The sequence below is a fragment of the Eptesicus fuscus genome, chromosome 7, assembly GCF_027574615.1.
Source record: "Eptesicus fuscus isolate TK198812 chromosome 7, DD_ASM_mEF_20220401, whole genome shotgun sequence".
NCBI classification, from domain to species: Eukaryota; Metazoa; Chordata; class Mammalia; order Chiroptera; family Vespertilionidae; genus Eptesicus; species Eptesicus fuscus.
In genome coordinates this window covers 17,388,394-17,413,671 of record NC_072479.1, presented here as the reverse complement: position 1 = coordinate 17,413,671, position 25,278 = coordinate 17,388,394, and the positions used below count along the sequence as shown (strand labels likewise).

The 25,278-nt window shown below is 52.2% G+C and overlaps 1 protein-coding gene across 1 annotated transcript in view; it reads right to left on the bottom strand.

Moving 5' to 3' along the window:
* The window catches only part of TEAD4 (TEA domain transcription factor 4), a 69,686-nt gene that overhangs the window by 11,207 nt on the left and 33,201 nt on the right, over window positions 1-25,278 (bottom strand). Inside the window, exons 4-10 of the mRNA XM_054718389.1 lie at window positions 12,431-12,495; window positions 11,966-12,028; window positions 9,130-9,258; window positions 7,979-8,022; window positions 7,410-7,465; window positions 4,989-5,128; window positions 3,524-3,697 (exon numbers count right to left, since the gene is read on the bottom strand). Coding sequence (XP_054574364.1) covers window positions 3,524-3,697; window positions 4,989-5,128; window positions 7,410-7,465; window positions 7,979-8,022; window positions 9,130-9,258; window positions 11,966-12,028; window positions 12,431-12,495 — 671 coding nt within the window. The remainder of the gene's footprint in view (window positions 1-3,523; window positions 3,698-4,988; window positions 5,129-7,409; window positions 7,466-7,978; window positions 8,023-9,129; window positions 9,259-11,965; window positions 12,029-12,430; window positions 12,496-25,278) is intronic.

Sequence of the window (25,278 nt, the reverse complement as noted above, 5' to 3'; positions counted from 1 at the left end):
AAGGGAGGGAGGAAGGGGATGGAGAGAGAGAGAAACATCAATGTGAGAGACATTGATTTAGGTTGCCTCTCGCATGCTCCCTGACCAGGCCTGGGATCAAACCTGCAACCCAGGTATATGCCCTTGACCAGGAATAACACCCATGACCCTCTGGTGCACAGGCGGACACTCTAACCACTTAGCAACACCGGCCAGGGCTAAAAAATGATTCTTGAAAATCATTTCTAGTGAAAATGACTTAGGATCTAGATTCTATACCCAATCTATCAATCAAGCATAAAAACAGACGAAGACTTAGAAAATTTACCTATCACGCTTCCTTAGGAAGGTACTAGAGAATGTGTCCCAGTAAATGAGGGAGGACACCTAAACAGAGAGAAAGAAGACCTAGGAAACTGCAGATCTGGGAATGCTTCAGTAAAAAAGGTATCAGGCCCAGCAGGCGTGGCTCAGTGGTTGAGCATCGACCCATGAACCATGAGGTCACGGTTCAATTCCTGATCAGAGCACATACCTAGGTGGCAGGCTCGATCCCCAGTAGGGGGGTACAGGAGGCAGCCAATCAATGATTCTCTCTCATCACTGATATTTCTCTCTCTCTCCCTCTCCCTTCCTCTCTGAAATCAATAAAAATATTAGAAAAAAAATTTTATACGGTAGTTATAATGGAACAATATGTAACATTTTAATAATAGGTTCATTTAAAAATACGGAAGTGAGCCCTGACCGGTTTGGCTTAGTGGTTAGAATGTCAGTCCAGAGGGTTGAGGGTTCAATTCCCGGTCAAGGGCATGTACCTAGGTTGCAGGTTCCTCAGCTCCACTAGGGGCGTGTGCTGGAGGCAAATAATTGATGTGTCTCTCTCATGTTGATACATCTCTCTCTCTCCCCCTCCTCCCTCCCTTCCACTCTCTCTCTAGAAATCAATGAAAAAAATATCCTCGGGTGAGGATTGAAAAAAATTGAAAATATGCAAGTGAGAAGGCCATTCATTTGTAGGAAAAAAACAAAAAGCTATACTAGAAATAAAATTAATCACAATATATTTCTTGGCTTTGACTAAATTATGTAACTTATTAGATATAATATTGGGATGATGACGCCCTGGCCCAGTAGTTCAGTTGGTTGGAGCATGGTGATGATAGGCCAAGGTTGTAGGTTCGATCCCCAGTTAGGGCACATAATAATGAATCCTATATAATAAAAGCATAATATGCAAATTGACCGAACTCGGAACGACCAGTCGGTGGGGGGCGGGGCCGGCGAGCAGGCGGCGCCAGGCCAGCCAAGGTGCATGCCAGCGGGCAGAGGGAGAGAATGGCGACCAGCGGCAGCGGAGGGGCAATGGGGGGGTGGCCAACACCGTCCCCTGATCGGCCCATCTGGTTGCCTTCCGCAGAGGGAGGCCAGGCAGCAACGGCGGGGTGATAGGGGCAGCACTGTCCTGATCGGCTGGCCCAGTTACCTCCTGCAGAGGGAGACCAGACTGTGGCTAAGGCCCGCTCCCCACAGGGGAGCAGGCCTAAGCTGTCAGTAGGACATTCCCTGAGGATTCCCAGACTGAGAGGGTGCAGGCCGGGCTGAGGGATCCTCCTACCTCACCAGTGCATTAATTTTCATGCACCAGGCCTCTAGTGTATAAATAAGTGGAACAGCAAATCAATGTTTCTCTTTCTCTCTCTCTCTCCTCTCTCTCTCCCTTCCTCCCTCTCTCCATCCCTCCCTCTCTCCTCCTCTTCCTCCCTCCCTTCCCCTCTCTCGGCTAATTTTTTTCTGACATAAGAATAAGTATCTTGGTCGTGACATCCAGGTATGTCAGTATAAGCATGTTATTTAGAATTAAGGAGATAAAAGCCAGAATAAACAGTGAAAATTCACAGTGACTGCCTCTGGGGATTGGGATTGGGGAGGAGTAGGACAAGAATCTGTTGCATTTCACTGGAAGCCTCTTGGTATTCAACAATATAACATGAGCATGCACTGATTTAAAAGATAAAAGTAAAAGAAATGATTACCTGTTTTTCATCCCAGGATAGATTAAAACCCAAACTTCTGTATGATCAGGGCCTCTCCCAGGATCTAACACCTTTGCAGTTTTATTTCTGTTATCCCCTCACACACCTGTACCTATGACTTTCCCTCTGGAGCTCACTTCCTTATGCCTTCCCCAGGCTGTAGTAGCCTTTCCCCATCCCTGCCTAATAGAGCTTCCCACCCTAAAGGCTCAGGTCTAATTGCCATCCTGCTCACGGAACACGCTGTCTTGCAGAGTGCAAAAACTAAGCACCTGAAAGATCAGGGCGTGGGTCTCAGTGCCAGCACCTGCCTCTCTGGAGAGATCCAGCCCCGAGGGTTTGTTGTGGATGAGAGCTAGACTAGGAGTCCAGCCAGGGCCCAGTAAGCCACCTAGAAATGTATACTGTATAAAATTTAGTGTGCATAAGCCTATTTCTGTGAAAAGTAAAGCTTCCAGATAATCAAAGTGATCTGGGACCTCGAAAAGCATATGAAACCTTGAGCTGTCTCTGGTGTTAATAAGGGTGCTAGGGAGAGGAATGTGGGAGGAGCCGCCCAGGCCTGTGTCAGTGCCCTGAAACCATCCAAAGGCTCCAATCACAAACCAGAGGATTTCCTGCACTTCCTCACTGCTGACTTGGTTTACACTTGTCTGACTCTTCCCTGCATCCCTTTTCTTTTTTTAAAAAAATATATTTTTATTGATTTCAGAGATGGAAGGAGAGGAAGAAACATCAACGATGAGAATCATTGACTGGCTGCTTCCTGCACACCCCACACTGGGGACCAAGCCCACAACCCGGGCATGTGCCCTGACCAGGAATCTAACTGTGACCTCCTGGTTCATAGGTCGACGCTCAACCACTGAGCCATGCCAGCTGGGCCCTACATCCCTTTTCCGTGTGTAGTGGGCCCCTCAAAAGTAAGCTCTAGAGCAGGTATTAATTATGCCTCCTAGTCTTGGAAGATATTTTGAAAGGATGGAACTCTACCCACATAACACCCGTCCAGGGGCGAGCGGAAGTGAGTCTACAGGCTGAGCTGTTTGTAAAGTTAGGTGTTTCTTCTGGGGTAACCCTTCCTAGACCTAAGTCCTCTTCTCCAAGCCCTGTCCTTTAGGGACCAAATGCCCTGCTCCAGGCCCTACAACCCACTCAGGACTTGCCATTCAAAGACTCAGGTGACTAGGGGGTCCACGTTGGCTCTTCACCCACCCTCAGTATCTCCTGTAAGTCTTCCAGTACTACAGCCTTCTAAAGGCTGTTCTTGTGCCGGGCCTGGCTGCCATTGCCACGGCTCAGAAAAGGGCCTCGTACTAGCCCAGCTCTCCAGCCCCACCGGCCCAACTCCCAGGCTCAGCCATCGGTGCTCGCTCCTCCCCTTCTTACTGGCCCTGTGCTTCCCAGGTTTCCACCATGGCAAGAACACCAGATGCCACTCTCTCTCTTTTCTCCTCACTTTCACCAGCGTGCTGGGGGTAGGGTGGAAGAGTCCATCGAGGGCTTACCCAGAACTTCACGAGAAAAAAGGCATTGGAAGGTCCCCGTTCAAAGAGCTCCTTGAGTCCACCCTTTTTCTCCGGGAACTTGTCATAGATCTGGCGGATGTCCACGGCTTCAAGGTAGGGGTCACTGTAGCTTGGGCTTGACTGGCCAATGTGTACGAACAGGTGCTTGTTGTACTGTGGAGAGAACAGCAGGTCTGAGGGAGCGGCAGGGGCGGCAGGGCAGACAAAACGGACCAGACTCAGATCCCAGCCATGCGACGGGGAGTGAGTAACCTCACCTCTCTGGACCTCAGTTTCCCCACTGGTAAAATGGAGACAAAGGATTGACTATGAAGCAAAATTAGAAAGGGATGCAGGGATGGCATATAGCATCTGGTGTGGTGTCTGGCACCCAGTAGGTGCTCAACGAATTGTAGCTATTATTTGTGTTATTCGTAGTCCTGCCTCTGCCATGGACTGTCTTTAGGCAAGTCTTTTTCTATCTTCGGGCCTCTTGTTATTTCACCTGTGAGGTCAGACCACTGACCTAGAGGTGTTTTCAAATTGTGCTCCACCCGTGGACACAGGGCTGGGCGCCTCTGTTGCTACAACCAAACGAAATCTATTTTTGTTGCACGCAGTGGGCTTCTGAGTAGGAGCGTGTTTGACTAACGAGTTCCTCAGCTAAAAGACAAGTTGGAAATGTCACAGTGAGATGGCCACAAAGTCCCTGTCGGCCCAGCCTCCTCCACGTGCTACTCTGACCTTTGCAGGTGACACTGATCACCTAGGAACAAGCCGCTGAAGGGGGGTGTGGGTCAGAGCCATAGGGAAAGGATGGGACAGCCTGGGGGTGAGGCTGGGATGAGCGGTTTCACTGGGAGGGAAGAGAACATGGAGGGAAGAATAGAGGTCAGGGAGGGAGCAGGAAAGGGGGAGGACCTGAGAGAACGGAAATGGAGCAAAGAAACCGTGGGAGGGCTTTGGGATCGGAGCGATGGCTACACAGGGAGAGAGGGAAGGTGAAGTGAGGAAAGAAGAGGGAGGTGGCTTGAGGAAGGAAAGGAAAAGGGGAGAGAGGTTCAAGGGAAGGAAAGGCTGTAAAGAAATGAGGAACCTAGCCGAAACCGGTTTGGCTCAGTGGATAGAGCGTCGGCCTGCGGACTGAGGGGTCCCAGGTTCGATTCCGGTCAAGGGCATGTACCTTGGTTGCGGGCACATCCCCAGTAGGGGGTGTGCAGGAGGCAGCTGATCGATGTTTCTCTATCATCGATGTTTCTAGCTCTCTATCCCACTCTCTTCCTCTCTGTGAAAAATCAATAAAATATAAAAAAAAAAGAAAAAGAAATGAGGAACCTAAAGTCAAGCCCACAGCTGAGGGGGGCAGAAGGGTTGGGCTAGGAAGCCAGAAGCAGGCGGAACAAGAGCTGGAGAAGGTGGGGGAGCTCCAGGGTGAAAGAGCAGCCAGACAGGGACCAGGACCTACCGTATCAGGGTCTTGCTGCTGCTCCAGGAAGGCAGAGAACTCCAGCATCCAGAGCTTGGAGCTGGCCACGCTGCGGCCCTGCCATGGGGGTGCTGGGGGCGCTGAGGGCGATGGGGCGGCTCCTGAAGGAGACTCGAACCCTGCAGGCAGTGGGAGAGGCACATGTGAGCCTGTTCACACATGGCCCCTGCCGACAGCCTCTGTGAGGACCCCAGGCCCACCGGTGAGACCGTGCTAGCAAGGGAATCACCAGCCTCCCCTAAATGGGCTCTGACAGGGGTGGTGGAGGGGAGAGCAAAGCACTGGCTGGCAAGTCCAGGAGCAGCCCCGGTTGGGGGAGGGCTTAGCCTGCCTGGTACAACTCAGTCCCCTTGCCCCGCACTCCAGAGACACTGCATGCCTGCTGGGCCGAAAGGGCTTCTAGAGCAGGCTCTGCTGGGTTCTCGCCCTCAAGGAGCTTCTGGTCCAGCGGAGCTACCAGACCATCATTAATCACAATGCCGCAGCCCTGTGGGAAGAGAACGTCTCCTGTGGGAGTCCCTGCTCTCCCTCCAGCACCGAGCAGTGCCTGGCCAGGACAGGCACTCTGACACAGGTCTGCAGTAAAGGAAGTCATGAAGGGGATTAAAATCGACAAGGAAGACACTCAGCACCAAAGAGGAGCTCCTGGGCCAACTCGGGGTGGTCAGGGAAGGTTTTTCCGAAGGTGACGCTTGAAAGAAGTTATGACGTAGGGCAGACGGCAGTTGGGTGAGGCCAGGGAAAGGGCGTTCCGAGCAGAGGGCACAGCAGAGGCAAAGGTCTGGGGGCTGTGAGATGCTCCATGAGTTTGGAAACTCCAGTCTGTGGTAGAACTGGAGAGAAGGGCGGGTTTGTACCAGGGGCAGGAACAAGGCTGAAGAGATGGGCTGGGCCAGTGGTCGGCAAACTCATTAGTCAACAGAGCCAAATATCAATAGTACAGCGATTGAAATTTCTTTTGAGAGCCAAATTTTTTAAACTTAAACTTCTTCTAACGCCACTTCTTCAAAACAGACTCGCCCAGACCGTGGTATTTTGTGGAAGAGCCACACTCAAGGGGCCAAAGAGCCGCATGTGGCTCTCGAGCCGCAGTTTGCCGACCACGGGACTGGGCTAAGAAGTATGAATTTTAGCCTCAGGGTTTGGGAGAGGGACAGGATTTTAGGCAGGGCAGGGAGATGCTCAGATCTGCATTTCTGAAAGGCCCTATTCCCGTCTGGAGGAGGACTGGCAGGGCGGGCAAGGCCGGTCAGCAGCACAGTCCTGCGGGATCTGAGCTAAGTGCAGTGGGGTGAAGAGGAGGGCACAGAGGGACATGAAGCAAGGACAAGCCCAGGCCTCGGAGACTGACGGACGAGAGAGCCACGAGGCCGCCCGGACGGCACTAGTGTTCCTTCCAGGCTGGGCGTCTGATGAATGGAGGCCCCATGCGCTGAGGTCCAAGAAGGGAGGTGGAGAAGAAATGGTAGCCAGAGGGATGGCGGAGGGCCGAGCTGGACAGACACCTTAGCCTGTGCTTAAAGCATCAGCTGAGTCATTCATTCATTTGTTCAAGCATGCTTCCCGAGGACCTGCTGAGTGCGGGCAGGACAGGATACTGGAGAAGGTGGACAAATCGGCCACACAGATGACCACCGTCAGGTGCTAGGCGGGGGTGCAGAGTGCTCAGGCGCCAACAGCAGGGTGCCTAATCTGGGGGGGAGGGGGCCTGAGCCACAGCGCTGAGGCAGGGAGGGCGGTGGTGGGGAGAGAAGGAGAGGGGAGACAGGTGAGGTCTAACAGAGGAGCCCTGCAAGTCCTACCAGTTCACACTGTACCCTGAAGGCCCCAGAGCCATATAGGGGTCCCCGCCAAGAGGCAGCATGTTGAAATGGGTGCTTTAAAAAGATGACTGGGGGGATTACAGGGTGAAGGGAAGAGACTGGAGACCTGGAGCCAGGTCAGAGGCTGCCACCATAATCCAGGGGCAAGGTCTAGGAAGGCCTGAGCAAGGCCAGTGAGGCCAGTGAGGCCAGGACAGGAGAAGGCAGACCGCACAGGGCTGGGAGGGACCCAGGCGGCGGCCCTTAGAGCAGGAAGGGCCAGGCAGAATGTGGGCAGCCGCTACTCCCCAAGCCAGGAAAGGTGCTGAAGGGCGAGGATCCTTCTTGGCCTGCAGAGTGGAACACGTGAGGGACCCGCATGAGAAAGAGGCAAGGACAGAGCTGGTCACCTGAGCAGAGCAAGGGGGTGAGCTCCTGCGCTGGCCCAGCTGCTGGACCTGCGCCTGCTCCGGGCCTCTTCCCAGGAAGGGTTCCCTCTGCTATCAAGGGTTCCCTTTCCAGCTGCCAGGCACCTGGGGCCTGGAGGCGGGAGCTGCAGGGGTGCGACGGGCGAGGGAGCTGTTCACTGCAGACCCACCTGGCAGAGGCAGCGAAGGCTGGACAGTGTAGGCTTGTTGAGAGAAAGGTTTCACACTGCGGGAGGGGAGAGAGGAGGTGTAAGCCCTGGGCAGGACGCAGCCCCAGAGCCTCCAGCAGCGTCCATCGCTCTCTGTGTGGCAGGCCGGTGGTCTGGTCATCAGTGGCCTTGGTGGCTTTGGCCTCCCACTTCCTCTCCTGCCAACTCCCTCATGTTTCAGGGTTGATCCACAGAAGCAGCATGTCTACGGAAAAGCCCACCCCTCTCTTGTCCCTCCCTCCTAGGCCAGCCAGCCCCCTGGTTCCTAGCCTACTTCCCTTGGGGTCCCAACCCCTGGCCCTGCTACCCCACAGACAGACTGGTGTTTTGGCAAATGCCACCGCAGGGCGTCCACAGGGTAGACTGAGCTGCTGTCTGAGAGCAGGAGAGCCGGATCCCCAAGCCCAAGGCCGTAATAAAAGGTAGACCCCAAACTGCAGCCCTGTCCCACCCTGCGGCCCAGTCTCAACCTCTTGAGTTTATGCACTCCAGGTCAGTTCAGGGAGCAGCTGGGAGCAGACCATACTCACTCGTGGGATGTTCCGGCTTGGCCCGGCAAAGCTCCTTGCCAAAACTGAGGAGGCAAAAAGCGTAGAGTCAGCATAGCCCACGTGCACAAGGGCCCTGGTGTGGGGAGACGGTGCCGTGGCCTCAGCTGGAAGGTGAGCTGGAGCCTGGGCCAGTGGGTGCCGGGAGAGAGTTACTGCTACTGTCTAGAGCTTGGCTATAGCAGCGTCCCAGTGTGTCTCAAGGCACTCTAGTCTCTGGACACGCTCTGCTGACACGGTGCTCCCTGGGAGAAGCACCCGGCTTGGTAAACAGCATCTCGTATTCCTCCACGAGAGAGACATCCACAGTGCACAGCAGCACGTAAGGCTCTGAACAGTCCTACAGTCAGGAAACCAAGTCAGTTCTAAGTGCCCCAAACTTACTCAAGCACAGAATCACTGTGTGTCACATCTATCTAAACATTCTGTGGACTAAGGCTCTCTGGAACACCCTTTGAAAAACTGCTAGACATGAGCTTCACCGAGCCCAGGACAGGGCCTGTCACTGCCTCTAGGGCGGCTCTTGAAGACCCGTTTAGTCCCTACAGCCGAGAAATCCCTGTGAGGACACAGCCCTGGGAAGGAGGAGCCTTTCAGGACCTTTCTGAAAGTGTGAGCCCCCTGGCCATGGCTGAGAGGCCAGTTCTTAGGTCAAAACATTTAAAATTCAAACAAGAGTTTGTTGATGGACATCAGCCCTGCAGCTGGAAGAAGGAGTGGGGACCTGAGGGAAGAGTGGGGACCAGGCCACGTGGCAGGGCCACTCAGAGTCACGCTGGGCTGCACCAGAGCCCCGGCTTCAGCCCCCGTCCCCACGACTTCGGCTTCCCCTTTTGTCCATTAGGTCAACTCTGTAGAGCTTCTTGGGTGGTCAGCTAATGGGGGCAACTCTGTCCCTTGTGAAAGGTCTGCTGTGCTCCTGCCAATACCCCCAGGAAGGTAGTTCCAATACCAGCTGAGCTGCCACCCAGCATGGCCCTTCGGTCCTTGGTCCCTCCTTCCCCCTGGCTCGCCTGGCCTGAGAGGTCTCAAGCAAGAGAAGTCTGGTCTGGCCAGTGCCCTGGCTCTGCAGAAGGGGGAGGAGCGAGAAGGAGAGGCTGGTTTGGCCTCTGGCTCCAGGCAGCCCCACTTACCCCTGAGACTGCTGGGCAGCCAGGGCCCCGGGCGAGGGCCATTTTACTGTGGAAGGCTGTGGCGGAGATGATCTGGGCGGACGACATAGCAGCCATGCTCTGCAGGGCCTTGTCCTTAGCTGCCTGATCCTGGGGGAAGACAGTGGAGGGGAGGGCCTCAGCAGCGGCGAGGCGAGGCAGGGAGGGCTTGTGGTCAGGGAAGCTGTCCCACTATCCGTGGCCAGAGCCCTGGACTAGGCAGGCCCCCAGGGAACAGGCTTATGTTCTTGCAAAGCTATTACTTTGCTTTGTGACTCTGAGCAAGTCACGTGGTTTCTCAGATCAGTTTCTTCATCTGTCATCGAGGCACAATACTTGCCCTGCTTATTTGACTAGCACTTAAAGAGACTCTGAAGACCATTTGCTAGAACATATATTTCCATTTACTACCACGGACCTGAGAACAGGGACCTTTTATTTATTTACTTATTTTTCAGACTAAAAAACAATTTTTTTATTGAAGTATAGGTGGCATACAACAGTATATTAATTTCAGATGTACAAAATAGTGACTTGACACATACCTTACAATATGATCTCCACACCAAGTCTAGTAACCATCCGTCATGATGCAAAGTTATCACAGTATTACTGACTGTATTCCTGTGCTGTACATTACATCCCCGTGGTTTATCTATTTTATAACTGGAAGTTTGTACTACTTATTCCCCTTCACCTTTTCCACCCTCTCCCCTCCCCTCTGGCGACCACAAGTTGCGAACAGGAACCTTTCAGTTCCTGCTCATCCCCACACCACTGGTGGCTGGGGCAGCCTGGCTCACGGCAGATGATACACAATTCTGTCAGATCCCCCCTGAATGAGCAGGGGGTCGTCCCTGGTCACATGGGCTGTTTGGAGGCACGGACAATCTCCTGTGACCCACGTGTCTCAATCCTGCCCTGTGGGGCCCCCAGCACTCCCTGCCCTTTACAGGTCAGGCTGTACCATAACCGCTGCTGTCTGCCCTCCGTGGGTCCAACCTGAAGAATGGATTCACCTGCACAGGCTTGCTCACCCCACACCACTTACGACAGCACTTAGATAAGCACTTACGACACTGCTAATAATACTAACAGTACTAGTAATGCTTTTTACCCTCACCTGAGGGTATGCTTATTGGATACTACTGTGCCTAACCCTGTCATTTACACACGGGGAGACTGGCTGGCGCTCAGGAAGCGGCAGTGATTCACCTAAGCTCATGCAGCACAAGGCAGAGTCAGGCCAGACCAAGCCTGAAACCCGGAGGATTTCTACCTGACCTTGCTCTGAAACCCCTTGGAGAGTATGATGAAATCCTCAGGCCACTCTCCACAGAAGTGTGAAAATCTGCAGATTATTTAAGGGGCTCGTGGCTCCCTGATGTCTGCCCAGTGGTTGTCCCTAGGCCCCAAGTTAGAGTCTGTGGACAAGGAGAGGTGCAATTCCTCTAAGCAAATGTGAGCCGCACAGCCAGGCCCCAATGGAACTAAAAGTTCCCCTCAGTGACTCTAAACAGAACACTGGAAAGTCTGTTCCCAACTCTGGTCCCCGCCCAGGGTCCCGGTGAGTCAGAGGCAGACCAGAGGGGGAAACGAGGGGCAAGCTGGGCTCCAGGACCCGAAGGGTGGCCTGGAGGGGCATGTGCCAGCCTGAGAGGGAGGCATGAACAGCTGAGGCCCAGCCAGCTGTCCAGGGACAGAGGGGGTGGGGGACAGCTGGGCTGATGGCAGGAGGAAAAAGCTTAGAAGCGCGAGGGTGTGGCTTCCTAGGCGTCCCCACCCACTCATTCAGAACCTCCAGAGTCCGATCATGAACTACTGGGCCACACAGGACCTTCAAGGTCATCTAGTCCAGGGCTTTTAAACTGGGTTCTGAGGTACTTTGGGGTTCAAGCCATGGGCATGAGAGGTGACTAGAAGGAGGGTGTCTCTGGCCTCTGATCTGTTCCTCACCAACCTAGCGTTGACCCGAGTAGTTAGTTCCTTTAATAACAAATTGGGGTGATATTTGTTTGGGGGAACAAATATCACCCCAAATATCACCCCAACAAAACTGAAGGGATTTATACTGCTTTACAAAAATTGTTTGTAAACTGCTGGTCTTAGTCTAATGCCCCCAAATGTTATTAGCTCTTCTTACCAAGTGGCTGGAGAGACTTAACACCTCCATGCAATGCTTCCTCCCAAAGGGCCCCCTGGCCAGGGTCCGAGAGGCCCCAGTCCTGTGGGGAGCAGAGCCGCCCCGAGGGGAATGCTGCCAGCAGCTGGCCCTCCACAGAACAGTCACCTGTCACTCAAGGAGGGGCAGATCCAGGGAGGGGAAGGAACTGCCAGTCCCAGAGAGCAGGGCGTGGGAAGGAATTCCACCTGCTCCCACAGCAGCATCCAAACCACCCACAGCAATGCCTCCCATGCCTGACCACCCTGGAGGCGCCAGCTGATGGCACTAGCCAGGGGGCTCTAGGAGGCTTCAAGGAGTGGGGTCTGGAGGGTGTTCTGCTGTGATCTGGTGAGGGCACTGCCCCTGGGGGGAGGGGGGCTCAGCAGGAGACTGACCTGTGGCCCCAGGATGCTGTGGAGCCTGGTAGTCACACACATGACTCTAAGGTCAAGTGACCCTCCTTGTGTGGATAGGAGAGGTTATAGGCTGAATCCCACTCTCCCCAATACCAAGAAGCATGTTGGCTCTACACACAAGCAGCCAGCCCCTAAACACAAAGGGAAGCCTTTTCCTGCTGGAAAAAGAGCCCCAGCTTCCCGAAACGGCCCCATCTGTGCCCTAGGTCCTTCCTCCCACAACTGCCGTGGGCCTTACCTTTAGCTTGGCCTGGATCTCACGGGCTTTGCGACGAGCCAGCACCTGGATGTGGCTGGAGACCTATGGCGAGAAGAGAAGGCTCCTGACCCTACTTCCCAGACAGCCTAGCTCCCCATCCTGGGTCCCTGACCCTCAGCCCTCCATGGGCCTCAATCCACTTCTGTGGACTAAATGAGTAAATGGATGCATGCATGAATGAAAGAAAGGGTCAGTCAATGAGGGGCCTCAGTCCTGTAATCCACAGCTGGGCAATAAATAATTCCAGTGCTTTGCTTTCTATTCTCTGTTGTCTTGAAGAAGGATGGGGAGGGGGCTGCTGACTCCCCAGGAAAACGAGGGATAGCAGCAGGGACGTCCCACTGAGAGCCCACACTTAGTCCTGAGGAGGACCTGGCCCACCTTGGGAGCAGGCTGGTGCTGGGGTGCCTGCCCGGGGACCCATACCCGTCTCCCAGGGCCCACCTGCTTCCTGGTGCGGGTCTTCCCGGTCCGGAGCTTGATGTAACGAGCAATCAGCTCATTCCGACCTGTGGAGAATGAAAGAGCCATCAGTGGGAGGAGAAGGACAAAAGGCAGGCAAATGAGAGGAACTGAGAGGTCCCTTCCGGCACCCTCTGCCCACCTTGAGTGGGTACCTGGGGTGAGGACTATGCGAATTCCCTCTTGCCATCCTTGGATCCCAGGGATCTCCCAGCAGCAAGAGGAAGCTGAGGCCTTGCTGGTGGGCTGGTCACCTGAGGACAAGGAGGTGCCAGGGCCAGGGCCTCCTGCTGGATGCACAGCTTGAGGCGCCCTCTCCGAGCTTCCTCCTTATCATGTGGCCACCTCCTCCCCTCTGCCCATGACAGCCTGACAGCTGCCTCTCTGCTCCCACTTCTCCCGGGCCTTCTGCACATTTGAGAGGCTGCAAGGAAGTGCCTGGGCCTTGGCCTTGCCCTGTGCAACTCTCACAGTTCCTACCACCTCCACAAACGCACAGGCCCTTACAAGACGCCCTGTCTGTGTGAAGCAGGGAGCATGGGAACATAAGTGCTGACACACTGACTATCCCCAGAGGAGGTCTGAGGCCCTTAACCCAGATAAGCAAACCCAGGCCAACCACACTTCCACTCCATGGCTCTGAGGAGACCAGTCAAAACAGGTCTACATCCTAGAGGCTGATGCTATACCAGAGACCCAGGAAAAGTGCCCTGTTATCATAAAGGAGGTTATGAAAAGGGGTCCCTGGGTCAAAGAGCTCACACCTAGCTGGGGAGAGACACGTGTCCACACAATAGCTCCAGCTCGTGCTACAGACAGGCACCAGGCAGGGTGCTCGGAGAACGAGTGGTCAGTTCAGGCTGGGTGGTCAGGGGAGCGTTCAGCTGGACCTTGACCACTGGGAGGATTAGACCATAAAGAAGGGCATCAGGTTGGGGAGAGGGAGGGAGAAAGGGTTTGAGCGGCAGCTGTCGCTTCCTTGCTTCAACTCTGGGGCCAGAAGGCCCAGCCGCCAGCCTGCTCTGACCTGCTGGGCTCGCTGAGCCTGCAGGGCTGTGGCTATGAGTAAGGAAGCTGCTGGTGCAGGGGGAGGCAGGACGAGTGGGCTACCTGCCACCTGGGTTGTAAAAAGAGAGCACAGCCAAGGCCTCGCTGGCCCCCCAGCTGACCTTTCCCCACTGCCAAGGCTGAATTAAGAGGCCACCCTCAGGAGGTCTCGTCTGCCAGAAGAACTTGCTGGCCTGGAAGCACTGGTCTGTCTGTGTCAGGGGGAGGGGGAAGGGAAGGACCAGACCCTGGGGACACCACCCTGTGGGCTGGTCTGTGCCTAAAACCGAGATCCAGCAAGATGTCTCTTCTCAAAGCTTTCCAGGGCAAGGTATTCCACAGGCTCCTTGGGCAGTCCAGTGAGCGTCCCACCCCATGTCTCACTAGAGGCATTCCTGCTGCAGTTAGAAATGCTTTTTTTTTCACTGGCAAGAGAGCTAAGTCATCACATGAGGGACTGAAAACGGGTCATAGAACTGGACGCTGGGAGCCAGGCTCTAGCCCAGCAGCTCCACACATGAGCTATGGGACCTCCACACGTCGGTTCCTCTATGAACCTTCAACTGCCTTCTCTCTTTAAATCCAGGCCCTTTAAAGGATTCCCCACCAGATTTTCCAACCAAATTTTTACAGACTTAACCCTTTGCACTCGCTTGCTTTTTTCTCGAGCTGCTACCGATGCTAACCGTGTCGAGCCACACTCGACATCCGAGTGCAAAAGGTTTAATGGAGCTCTCTATAGCTCAGTTTCCTTTTCTGTAAAATGACTGTAAAATGCTCCAGGCCCCTGCAAGCAGTCTAGTTCAGAGACCGGTCCAGGGGTAAAGAAAAGAGTGAGGCAGAGAGAAGGTTCCTGAGAGTAGGGAGGTTAGTTGCAGTGCTGAAGGGTGTGGTGTTGAGAAGAACAAGCTGGAGTCTTGGGGTTGGTGGGAAGCTGGAGGGATGGGGAAGGCAGGGGATACTAGCTTGGAGGGGCTTGGAGACCATCTGGGGCAGGCGTCCTCAAACTACGGCCCGCGGGCCACATGCGGGTGTTTTTGCCGTTTTGTTTTTTTACTTCAAAATAAGATATGTGCAGTGTGTATAGGAATTTGTTCATAGTTTTCTTTAAAACTATAGTCCGGCCCTCCAACGGTCTGAGGGACAGTGAACTGGCCCCCCTGTTTAAAAAGTTTGAGGACCCCTGATCTGGGGTATAGTTCTAGGGCTGCTTCTCTAGCCCACACCTTGTACACAGGAGCAGCTTATCAATTCTCCGTCTACCTTTTCCTGTTAAATTCCCAACACCTCAAAGGAAGGAGCCACATCTCCATTCAGGTCTACATCTCCAATACCTGGCACGTATTTGTCAAATGAATGAATGAAGAGATGAGTCCACTAGTGAACCGGATGGCTCTATCTGAAGATAACTGTATCTAGAATCCAGCCACTTCTCATACCTCATCCTGCATGGTCCAGCACCCCTACCCCCCTACCCCGCCCCCACCTCCTGCCCACTTTCTGGCATGGACTGTGATGAAAGTCTTCTACCTGAATTCTCTGATCCCAGTCTATTCTCAACACAGTAGCCAGGGATCCTGAGGCTCAAACACCCTCCAGGGGCCTCCCATCTCCCTCAGATTAAAAGTGTCTAAGCCCCTACAATGTCCTGGAAGCCCCCACAGGATGTGTCCACCTGGTCCCCAGCTCAGCCCCTCTCTGATCTCATGCCACCCACCATCGGGTCTCCTTGCTGTTCCTGGAACATGCCAGGCCCACTCCCACCTCAGGGCCTTTGTGCATCCTGTGCTCTGTCCCAGAGACCCACATGTCCTTGATGGCTTCTTTGCTCAGATGCCACTGTCTTGGGGACATCTTCCCTGAACACCCCACTGAAAGCTGAGATCACCTCCTGCTCACCCTTTATGCTCCAGGTTTCACTAATCTCCATAGCACCTTCTAACATACCACGTGATCAATATACTCATGTAGAGCACTGTCCATCCCCACTCCCATGGGAGGAAAGCTTCTAGTGTGGAGAGGGGCCACAGTGTTTGGACAGGTTCAAGCCTGGGACTAATGAGAGGGCACGATCTTCTCAAGGCAAAGCCACGTGCAAGTCCCAGCACAATTATAGACAAAGGCTATAGTTGTAAGCTTGACCTTATGGCCTGTGGTCCCACGTGGCTAAGTGATATAGGCTGTGGGAGGTGCAGCAAGCAAACAAAGCTTGATCAGGTGCATGCAATTGAGTAGATTGGAAACCCGAAACCCATGAGAACGCAGTAAACATCTTGACCACGCCCGTACTTTGCCTCTTGGAATCTGGCTATAAAATAAAGACTCGACTTGCAGGCTGTGGCGCTGTCTCTCCATCAGAGATGGCAGCATCCCACCTAGTCCCAGCTTTCTTCTCTCGTCTCCTTTCTAATCCTTCACCGCCCCTGCCCTCAGGTTCACCCATGGCCGTGGTGAGCGCGGCACACTCCCAGAACGGGGATTTTTGTCTGTTTATTTACTTACTTATACTTTACACCAACCATGTCCAACTCGTGGCCCACAACGAATATTTTTGTGGCCCAGCCAATATCATGTAAGAAACATTTTAATAAAAATTTCGTAACTTAATTTTTACAATATCCTGTTATACATGATTATTAATAACGAACTACAACGTTTGCTCATGACTGATTACTATAATCGTGTTGCATTCATTTCCCTTACGCGCAGGCGCACCATTTCTCTCCACTAATACCAGCAGTGAATATCTTAGCAGCCAATTGCCACGTCATTAGTCTTGTACTGACTTGTTTGGTGTGCGCAATAGGAAATATTTCGCTTTCGGAGAACAAGAAAAATAAGTTTATTTGTATTATGCTTATTAATTGGTGCAGTTATTCAGTGTCTAGTAAGTTAATGTTCAAGAAAAAATATTAATTTTTATTAAAATGTTCTATTATTTTATGTTAACGATTACTCATGTATTTCAGCCCTTTGTATTCAGCATGTCTCTATTGAAATAAACCTACGTTTCTATGAAAATTGAAGCTTTTCTTTTTTTTTTGTGGTCCACCTAAACTTAAACCTTGTTTATTTGGCCCGTGTTCGCCTTTGAGTTTGGCATGCTTGCTCTACACCTAGAAACTGCCTGCAAATAGTAGGCTCCCAATAAATATTTGTTAAACGAATGACAAGAGAAGGATGATGGGATGTTGGTTAGATGTCCCATAAAGTGCTTTAGCTTCTAAGGGAAAGGTGCGAGTTAAATAAATGAAATAACTCTTTATAGTCAAACCTCATTTCTCTAATGTCTTATATGACAAAAAGCATCTCTCAGGCAACAAACAAAGCAGAGAATGCTTTAGTTGCTGGGGAAATCAACTATTAGCACAATTTTTAAACATAATGAGGCCATCAAGAGTGCTAATGTTGCTAAGTGTGTGAAAGAAACAATGATCACAGGCAATTGAAGAGGTAGGAAAACTGTTGTTGATTTGGATAAAGGGGAAGCAGTTAGCCAGTGACAGCATTTCAGAGACAGTGATATATGAGCAAGCAAAGATGCTGCATGCTGACACCCCTGGATAGAGTGCTGAACGTGATTCCTTTAAGGCTAATAGGGGGTGATTCAATAAATTTAAGAAGTGTTTATTTACAGATTTAACAGTACATTACACGTATATTGTATATAAGAAAGGTTAAAACAGGGAATCATTTGGGGGTCTGGAACAGAATAATTTACATTATTTCTAACTAGCAGCCCTGCGCACGAATCCGTGCGCCAGTAGCTCGCCAGCAGCTCACTGCCGCCCTCCAGTAGCTCTCCTCCCACTGCCCCGCCCTCCAGTAGCTCCCCGCATCCCCCTCATAGCTTGCTGCCCTGCCCCTCCTGTAGCGCTCCGCTGCCCACTTGTAGCCAGTAACTTGCTGCCGCCCTCCTGTAGCTCTCTGCCCGTTGCCCCGCCCTCCTATAGCTCCCTCCACCCCTGGCACCCCCCTCATAGCTTGCTGCCCTGCCCCCTCCTGTAGCTCTCCACTGCCTGCTTGTAGCTCGCTGCCCCACCCTCCTGCTGATCCGTGATCCGGTCATTACGCAGTCGGTCGTTACATTTCACAGTGTAACGACCATTTGCATATTACATCTTTATTATATAGGATGGGAAAAAATGATTTGGTTTTCAAACAAGTCACTTCTTGAACAGCCTTCTGGAATGAATGAAGTTTGAGAGCTGAGGTTCCATTGTACTTCTGATTAGCCAGACAGAACTTTCAAAGTGCTTTCTTACCCTGGTCTCAGCTGAGTCTCTCTATACAGGAGCAAATCCAGATTTTGGTGGGGCCTAAAGCATCTAAAAATTGGAAGGCTCTCTTTGAGAAAAAGAACTTAAAATACAAATACAAAATTAAGTTAAGATCATTTTAGGTTAAGATGGAGATGTTCACTCTCTTGATGGTGCTGATGGCTTCACAGGTGTATTCATCCATGAAAACTTATCAAACTGTCCACTTCAAATATGTATAGTTTAGTGTACAGTGACTATACGTCAATAAAACTACTTTACAAATTAAAAGTAGTTTAGGGATTTGGAAGGGGCCCATGCAAGCATGAGCCTCATTTAACTTCATAGAAAACCCACCTCCCTCCCTACAAAAAGGCAGGCAATTATATCTGTTTGCTAGAAGAGGAAACAGGTCAAAAAATCTCACCCAGACCATCCACCAGCAGGTCTAGGACTGCCTGCCTGGGTGTGAGTCCTGGATCAGCCACTGCAAGTGGCACAGAGAAGATGCTCAGTGACTGGGAACTCCTGGCCCCCCAGAGTGTCTCCTCTGCAGCAGCCCATGTGCATGCCCATGCCCTTCACAGGGGCTGAGACCCTTCCTCCAGACATCCCAGATGACCCGCCTCCTGTACAAGGAGCCCCAGAACATGAAGACCGAGTCCCACTCAACCCCACAACTACCTCTGACCTCTGAGCAGCATTCAGGAGCTCTACGACCAGACAGGCCACCTTGACCCTGGGTAAGAGGTCAGCAGTGGGGCCAAGGAGCCAAACCCCAGGGGTCTAAGTCTGGCTAAGCTGGCTGTAAATGTTTCCGATTGTGTTTCTTCCCTCCCTTTCTCTGGAGCTGCACTCTCCGCTCCCTTGCAGGCTCATCTCAGACCACTTCCATCCAGTCTCACGCTGCTTGTTGGAAGTAATGCTAGCAGTTGAGAATTCCCTCTTGGGTGGGATTGAAGTGCTGGGTTTCTGTGGGTATACTGAGCCAAGAGGGACCGAACAGCTTCCTTCCTGCAATCAGAGTTCCTCCAGAGGTCAACCCAGCCATTCTACTGCCTCCAGGCCAGCTGACATCTAATCCAGGCTTAGTTGCTTTCACCCTTGTAATAATAGTAACAATGATGAACACGTATTGAGCACTTCCATGTGCCAGGTACGTGTGCAAACAAAGAATGCATACTCTAACAGCTTTATTTGCACTTGCCCTTTCAATCTTTACAATAGCTTTATGCAGCTGGGGCTGTCACCTTCCCTTTACAGACAGGGAAACTGAGGCGCAGAACTTGTTCAAGGTCACAGACCAGCATGTGTTTGAGATTCAAACCCATGCAGCCTGGTTCCAGAGTCTATCTCTTAACTACTGCTCAGCATTACTTCTATTTAACATGGGATCGAGGTCTATCTCTCGCAGAAGCAGGGGCTGGACCAGGTGACCCCAGACGGTCTGTCTAGCCTAAGGAAGAAACTGAAGCCCATAGAGAGAATGTGATTTATTCAATGTCACAGTTTCTTAGGGTCTCAGGGGCCACAAAATATCCATGTCTAAGACTTCACAATTATTCCATTATGACTGCTCTTTCCTATGGATGCCCAGCTTTCTCTGCAAGACACCGTTCTGTTCCTCCTCTCTGTACTGAGCCCCAGTTCCCTGGGTCTCTGCATGAAGTCAATTCTTGGTGATGTCTGACTGCCCCTCGCCCTGACCCAGGCCCAAGAGCCTGCCCACCTATGGTCACTCTCTCATGGAGTGTGGTACCCAGAGCTGATGGAAGCCAATGGGCTCTGAATAATGTAGACATCAAGAATCCCACAGAGTCAGGGGTAGAGGCAGAGAGAAGTAGGGAGCATGTACCCTGAGGTAGAGCCCTGAAACCACAGTGAGGACAGCCAAGGAAGAGCAAGGACAGTCAGAAACTAGTAGAAAATCCAGGAGTCAGTGGGAGGGAAAGACACCTGTATCCTGACCCAGCTCTGCCACTAGGTGTAAGACCCCAGGCCTTCTCCCCCTGGTGGGTGAGAGCACATGCTGGGGCAGCAGGAGGCCAGCCTGGACCTTGGTGGAGGCCAGTTGGGCAGCTGGGCATTGCAATGTGGCAGGTGGCTTTGGCCAACCCCAGAGAAGACCTGGGTGGGGCTAAGGAAGGACACCCACCAGACTCTGGCCCATCTGTCAGAGGACATGTGTCCAACAATCCCCAGCTCACATCCACGGCCCCACCCTACCAGGGTGAGGACTGCCGATGCAGAAGGGAGCGTTGGCCTCCTCACAGGCTGACGGTAGGGCATTCCCAATGTAGGATCCACAGGTCACCACCACCTTTTCCTAACTTCCCCACACACCCTGTCAACCACCCCAGGCTTTTCCTCAGCCATATATTACCACTAAAATTGCTATCCCACCTGCAAGATCCTGTCTCAGTCATTTCTGTATCTCATTTCCTCTGTACTGACTCCCTTTCTACATCAGCCCTCCCTTGCCACATAGTAAATGGCATAAAGTAAGTAATAGCTTTCTTTACTGACCACTTGGCAGAAGGTCAGTAAAGAAAGCTATTATTATTCATACTAGTGGCCCAGTGCACGAAATTCGTGCACGGGGGGGGGGGGGAGGGGGGGGGACGAGGGTTGTCCCTCAGCCCAGCCTGCACCCTCTCCAATCTGGGACCCCTCGAAGGATGTCCTACTGCCAGTTTACAGGGATTGGGCCTAAACCAGCAGTCGGACATCCCTCTCGCAATCCGGGACTGCTGGCTCCTAACCGCTCACCTGCCTGCCTGCCTGCCTGATTGCCCCTAACCACTCTGCCTGCCAGCCTGCTAGCCCCCAACTGCCCCCCTGATGGCCTGCTCGCCCCCACCTTCCCTCCCCACTGGCCTGCTCACCCCCAACTGGTCCTCCTGCTGGTCTGCTTACCCCCAACGGCCCCACTCCTCACCAGCCTGATCACCCACAACTGCCGTCCCCTCTTGGCCTCTAACTGCCTCTACCTCGGCCCCGCCACTATGGCTTTGTCCAGAAGAACGTCTGGAAGGTCTCCTAGAAGGTCTCCCAGTCTAATTAGCATATTACCCATTTATTAGTATAGATAGTTAATAAGGTCCTGTTATAACTGATGTTATTAGTCTTCAAAACTGGAACAGGCTGAGAACTTGAGGGCAGGAGCCTCACCACCAAAGACTGCAGACTAGGACGGGAGGAGGCTGGCCCTTCCTCCACAACCAGCCCATCCCTCTGTGCAGGGATCAGCTGAAGCCATAAACACCTGCAGGAGGAGGAGGCTATTTGTGGAGAAACTTGTGCCTGAAGCCTGAGAAGGCAGTGACTAGGCCTGACATCTGAGCTAGTACCACCATTGTCCCTGGAGGGCGCTGAGGTTTCTGGTGAACCCTTACCCAGGCTTCAAGGCCACCGGCCCAAGAAACTTCCTTGATTCCCACCCAAGTGGGTGTGCCCACTCTGGCCTCCAAGCCCTGGTGCATGAGGCCTGCACCGTTCTCACAGTACTCGTCCAAAGTCACTGAGCTCTTGTCTGACTCCCTCAGTCACATGTGAGCTCCCGAGGGCAGACATGTACCCGTCAGCTCTATACCCACGTACCGTTCACTGGGCACTTCCTATGTGCTCTCATCCCAGGAACGACACCAAAAGGTAGTGTCTTCTTCCAATAAACATGTGAGAAGAACCTCAACATCACTAATCATTAGGGAAGTGCAAATCAAAACCATGAGGCGCCACTTCACACCCAAAGGATGACTATTTAAAAAAATGGAAAATAGTAAGTGTTGACAAGGATGTGAAGAAATTGGAACCCTTGTGCATTGTTGGTAGAATGTAAAATGGTGCAGCCGCCGTGGAAGATAGTGTGGCAGTTCCTCAAAAAATTAAAGAATTAGCACATGATCCAGCAATTCCACCTCTAGGTATATACCCAAAGAACTGAATGCAGAAACTCAGATACCTGTACACCTATGTTCATTGCAACGGTATTTACAACAGCCAAAAGGTAGAAACACCCAAGTGTCCATCAACAGATAAATGGATGAGCAAAATGTGGTATATCCTTACAACAGAGGATATAATAAAGAATAGACACATGCTACAACACAGATGAACCTTGAAGATACTGTGCTAAGTGAAATAAGCCCAACACAAAAGGACAAATACTGCACAATTCTACGTCTATAAAGTACCTAGAATAGTCAAATTCATAAACAGAAAATCGAATAGAAGTTACCAGGATGCCCTAGCCGGTTTGGCTCAGTGGATTGAGCATCAGCCTGCGGACCAAACGGTCCTGGGTTTGATCCCCAGTAGGGGGCGTGCAGGAGGCAGCTGATCAAACATGTCTCTTCACTGATGTTTCTATCTCTCTCTCCCTCTCCCTTCCTCTCTGAAATCAATAAAAATATATTTTAAAAAGAGAGAAGAAGTTACCAGGCTGTAGGAGAAGAGAATAGGGATTTAGTGTTTAATTAGGTGTGGAGTTTCTGTTGGGGAGCATGAAAAAGTTCTGGAGACAGATGGTGCTGATGGCAGCTCAACAATGTAAATGTATTTAATGTCACTGAACTTAAAAATGATTAAAATGGTGACATTTATGTAACGTATATTTTCCCCACAATAAAATAAATAAGCATAGCCCCCAAAAGGTAGTATCATTATCATCCCCATTTTACAAATGAGGAAACGATGCTGAGAACACCCTGCCCACGGTCACACTGGCTACTGGAACAGAGAGCGAATTGAAAGCTCAGCTCACATCATCAGGCCTCCAGAAGCACAGGTCCGGGTTCTAAGCCAGAAAGGAGAGCATGGAAGGAGTTGGAAACCGAGGGTGACCAAGCAAAGGGCATGGAAGGATTCAAGCAACGTGGCCAGGAGGTGGGTAGGGGAGAAGCTCGTCTGTGGCTCCCTGGACCCGTGTCTTATCATCTCAATGACAAGAGCCCCAATTGGGTCCAGTCCCTACTCCATCTCTCATTAGCTGTGTAACAATCCAAAATGAGGACTCCCTTCAGCTCTGGTAGTCCGTTATCACAGTGCTTTGTCCAGCTCTCCCAAAATCACCATGCAAAGTCCCGCCTCTGGGCCAATGCTCATTCCCTTCTGACTGAGCACACACCTCCCTCCTCTACCAGCTCAAGTGCCACTGCCTTCCATTAAAATTCCCTTTGGTTTAATGGCTGTGTGCAATGTAAGTGTCATTAATTTACTTTCCAAAGATGTTTCTCCTGCCTCTCCCCTTAAACCATGAAACTGTTTAGACCACAGACCTCAGCCCCAGCCTGGTTCAGAGTGGTGGGCACGTGTTAAGAACTGACCGACTGCTAACAGGAATGGGCAGTCTAGGCCACAGGCACCTGGTCAGACAGAGGAGAAAGCAAGGAGAAGAGAAGCAGAGAGACATACAGAGAGAGAAGAGAGGCAGAAAGATTTAAGAGCAACTGCCAGGAGGGCAAGATGCATGGGAGTGCAAAAAGGAATGCACAGAAGAAGACAGAGCCAGCCACAGGCTCTGGCAAGCAGGAGGGAGAAAGCCAGACAGCAGGGCCAGGGCAGAGCTGTTGGAGAGGGAAAGGCAGGGTGCGAGGGCAGATGGAGGAGAGAGGTTGCCCCGTGCTCACCTTCCCACACCTGCCCATGGGGCCAGAGGCCAAGGCCTGGCTGAAGGCGGTCAGAATGATCAGCGTGTGTCAGTGCCAGGGCAAAGGTTACACAGTGACAGGGCAAAAATGGAAGCAGCCGTGAACAGGAGAGGGCTAGCAGCCCTGGCCTGGAAGCCGGTCCACAGTGTGGGAGGCTGGGCTCAGAAATAACAGGCGTTAATCTGTCCTGCTGCTGTGCATGGCATCTGCATGTCTGCCTGGCCGTCGACAGCGTGCTTCCCTGGGCGTGCAGGACCAGGGCTGAGAGCAGGCCTACGCCTGTCCTCAGTCGGCAGGTCTAGAACCTTCCTCTGAGCACTCGAGAGGCGGTTTGTCCTTCAGCCAAGCCTTCTTCCTACTGCTTATTCTCAGCTCCCACCCTGTGCCCCACTGGGTCACCACCTGGAAAACAGCAGGTGGCCTCTAGATGTGGGGGAGTGTAAAGACCAGGGCTCTCAGGGGCTTGGGCACAGGAGGATGGCAAGAGTGGGTCCCCGAAGGGAGAGGAGAAGACAGAGGAGAGCAGCCTCAGTGAGATGTGTCTGAGTCAGCTTGGCCCTCTTCCTCTGCCTCCCTGGGGTCCACCCCACACACTGGGCCTGAGCTCAGAGCTATATATACCTCCCAGATGGACGGGAGCCCCTGCCGAGAGCCCCTCCACCAACTCCCTGCGCAGTCCTTCCTTGGCCCAGACCTCATGCCAGGTAAGAAGAGATGAGGATAAGCCCGCGTCTGGACTCCAGCAGGATCTGTACTCACGTAGGACAGGTGCTGTGCGTGCTGGGTGAGTCAGCAACACTGCCGAGCAGCCTCCAGCCCATGCCCAGAGCCTGACCCACCTGGGGCTGGGCTAAGCAGAAAGCTAGGCAGGGGAGAAGACAGGAGCAGGTGGGAGGCTCTGTACAGCTCACAAAGGCCATTCAGGGCAATAGGGGAGCACTATCTGAGGAGGCAGGAGAACTGAGTTCTAGCCCCGGCTCTCTCGCTTACTACCCGAGAGACTCTGGGATAAACTCTGGCCTCTCTGACCTTCTCTCTGCATTCTTCTTCCCTTGAAAACGTTAAAGGGATAACGGATATTAGAGGCCACTGAGTGCTCCTGTCAGCGTAACCACGAGGCTCCTGGGCTCTCTCCTCCTCTCAGGTTAATCTCTGTGCCATCCCCCCACCCTGTGGCCTCCTGGTCTTTCTGCATAGGGGACATCAACACGGCCAGGACAGTTTGCCAAACACCCTTTTCATCCTGCTCCACCGCCGTCTCAACAGCTCTCCTCCTGCCAAACAATTCCAACCCAAGGCCTGTCTGAAGTCCACAGACTTGGACTTGACTTGACTAAACCCTGGCCCAGTCACCATCATCTGGCGACTGAATGTAAAGTCTCTTAACCCAATTCTTTTATAGGTAAAGTGAGAATAGAAGTATCTGCCCATAACGACTAAATAAAACTAAGATCCACCCAAATATCCATCAACAGATGAACGGATAAACAAAACGTGGTCTATCCATACAATGGAATGTTAGTAAGTAAAGCAAGCCAGACACAAAAAGACAAATACTGTATGATTCCTCCTATATGAGGTCCCTAAAGCAGTCATATCCACAGAGGAAGAAAGGGGCTGCCAGGGCTGGGGGAAGGGGTGAGTGAGGAGTTAATATTTAATGGGTACAGAGGCTCAGGGGGGATGATAATAAAGTTCTGGAGGCAGGTGGTGGTGATGGTTGCACAACAATGGGAATGTACTTCATGCCACTGGACTGCACACTAATGGTTAAAAAGGCAAATATTATATATTTTTTGCTACGCACACAAAAAGCTCAGCACCCAGAGTCTGGTGCACCATAGCACTCAAACAAATAAGCGTCGGCTGATCCTGC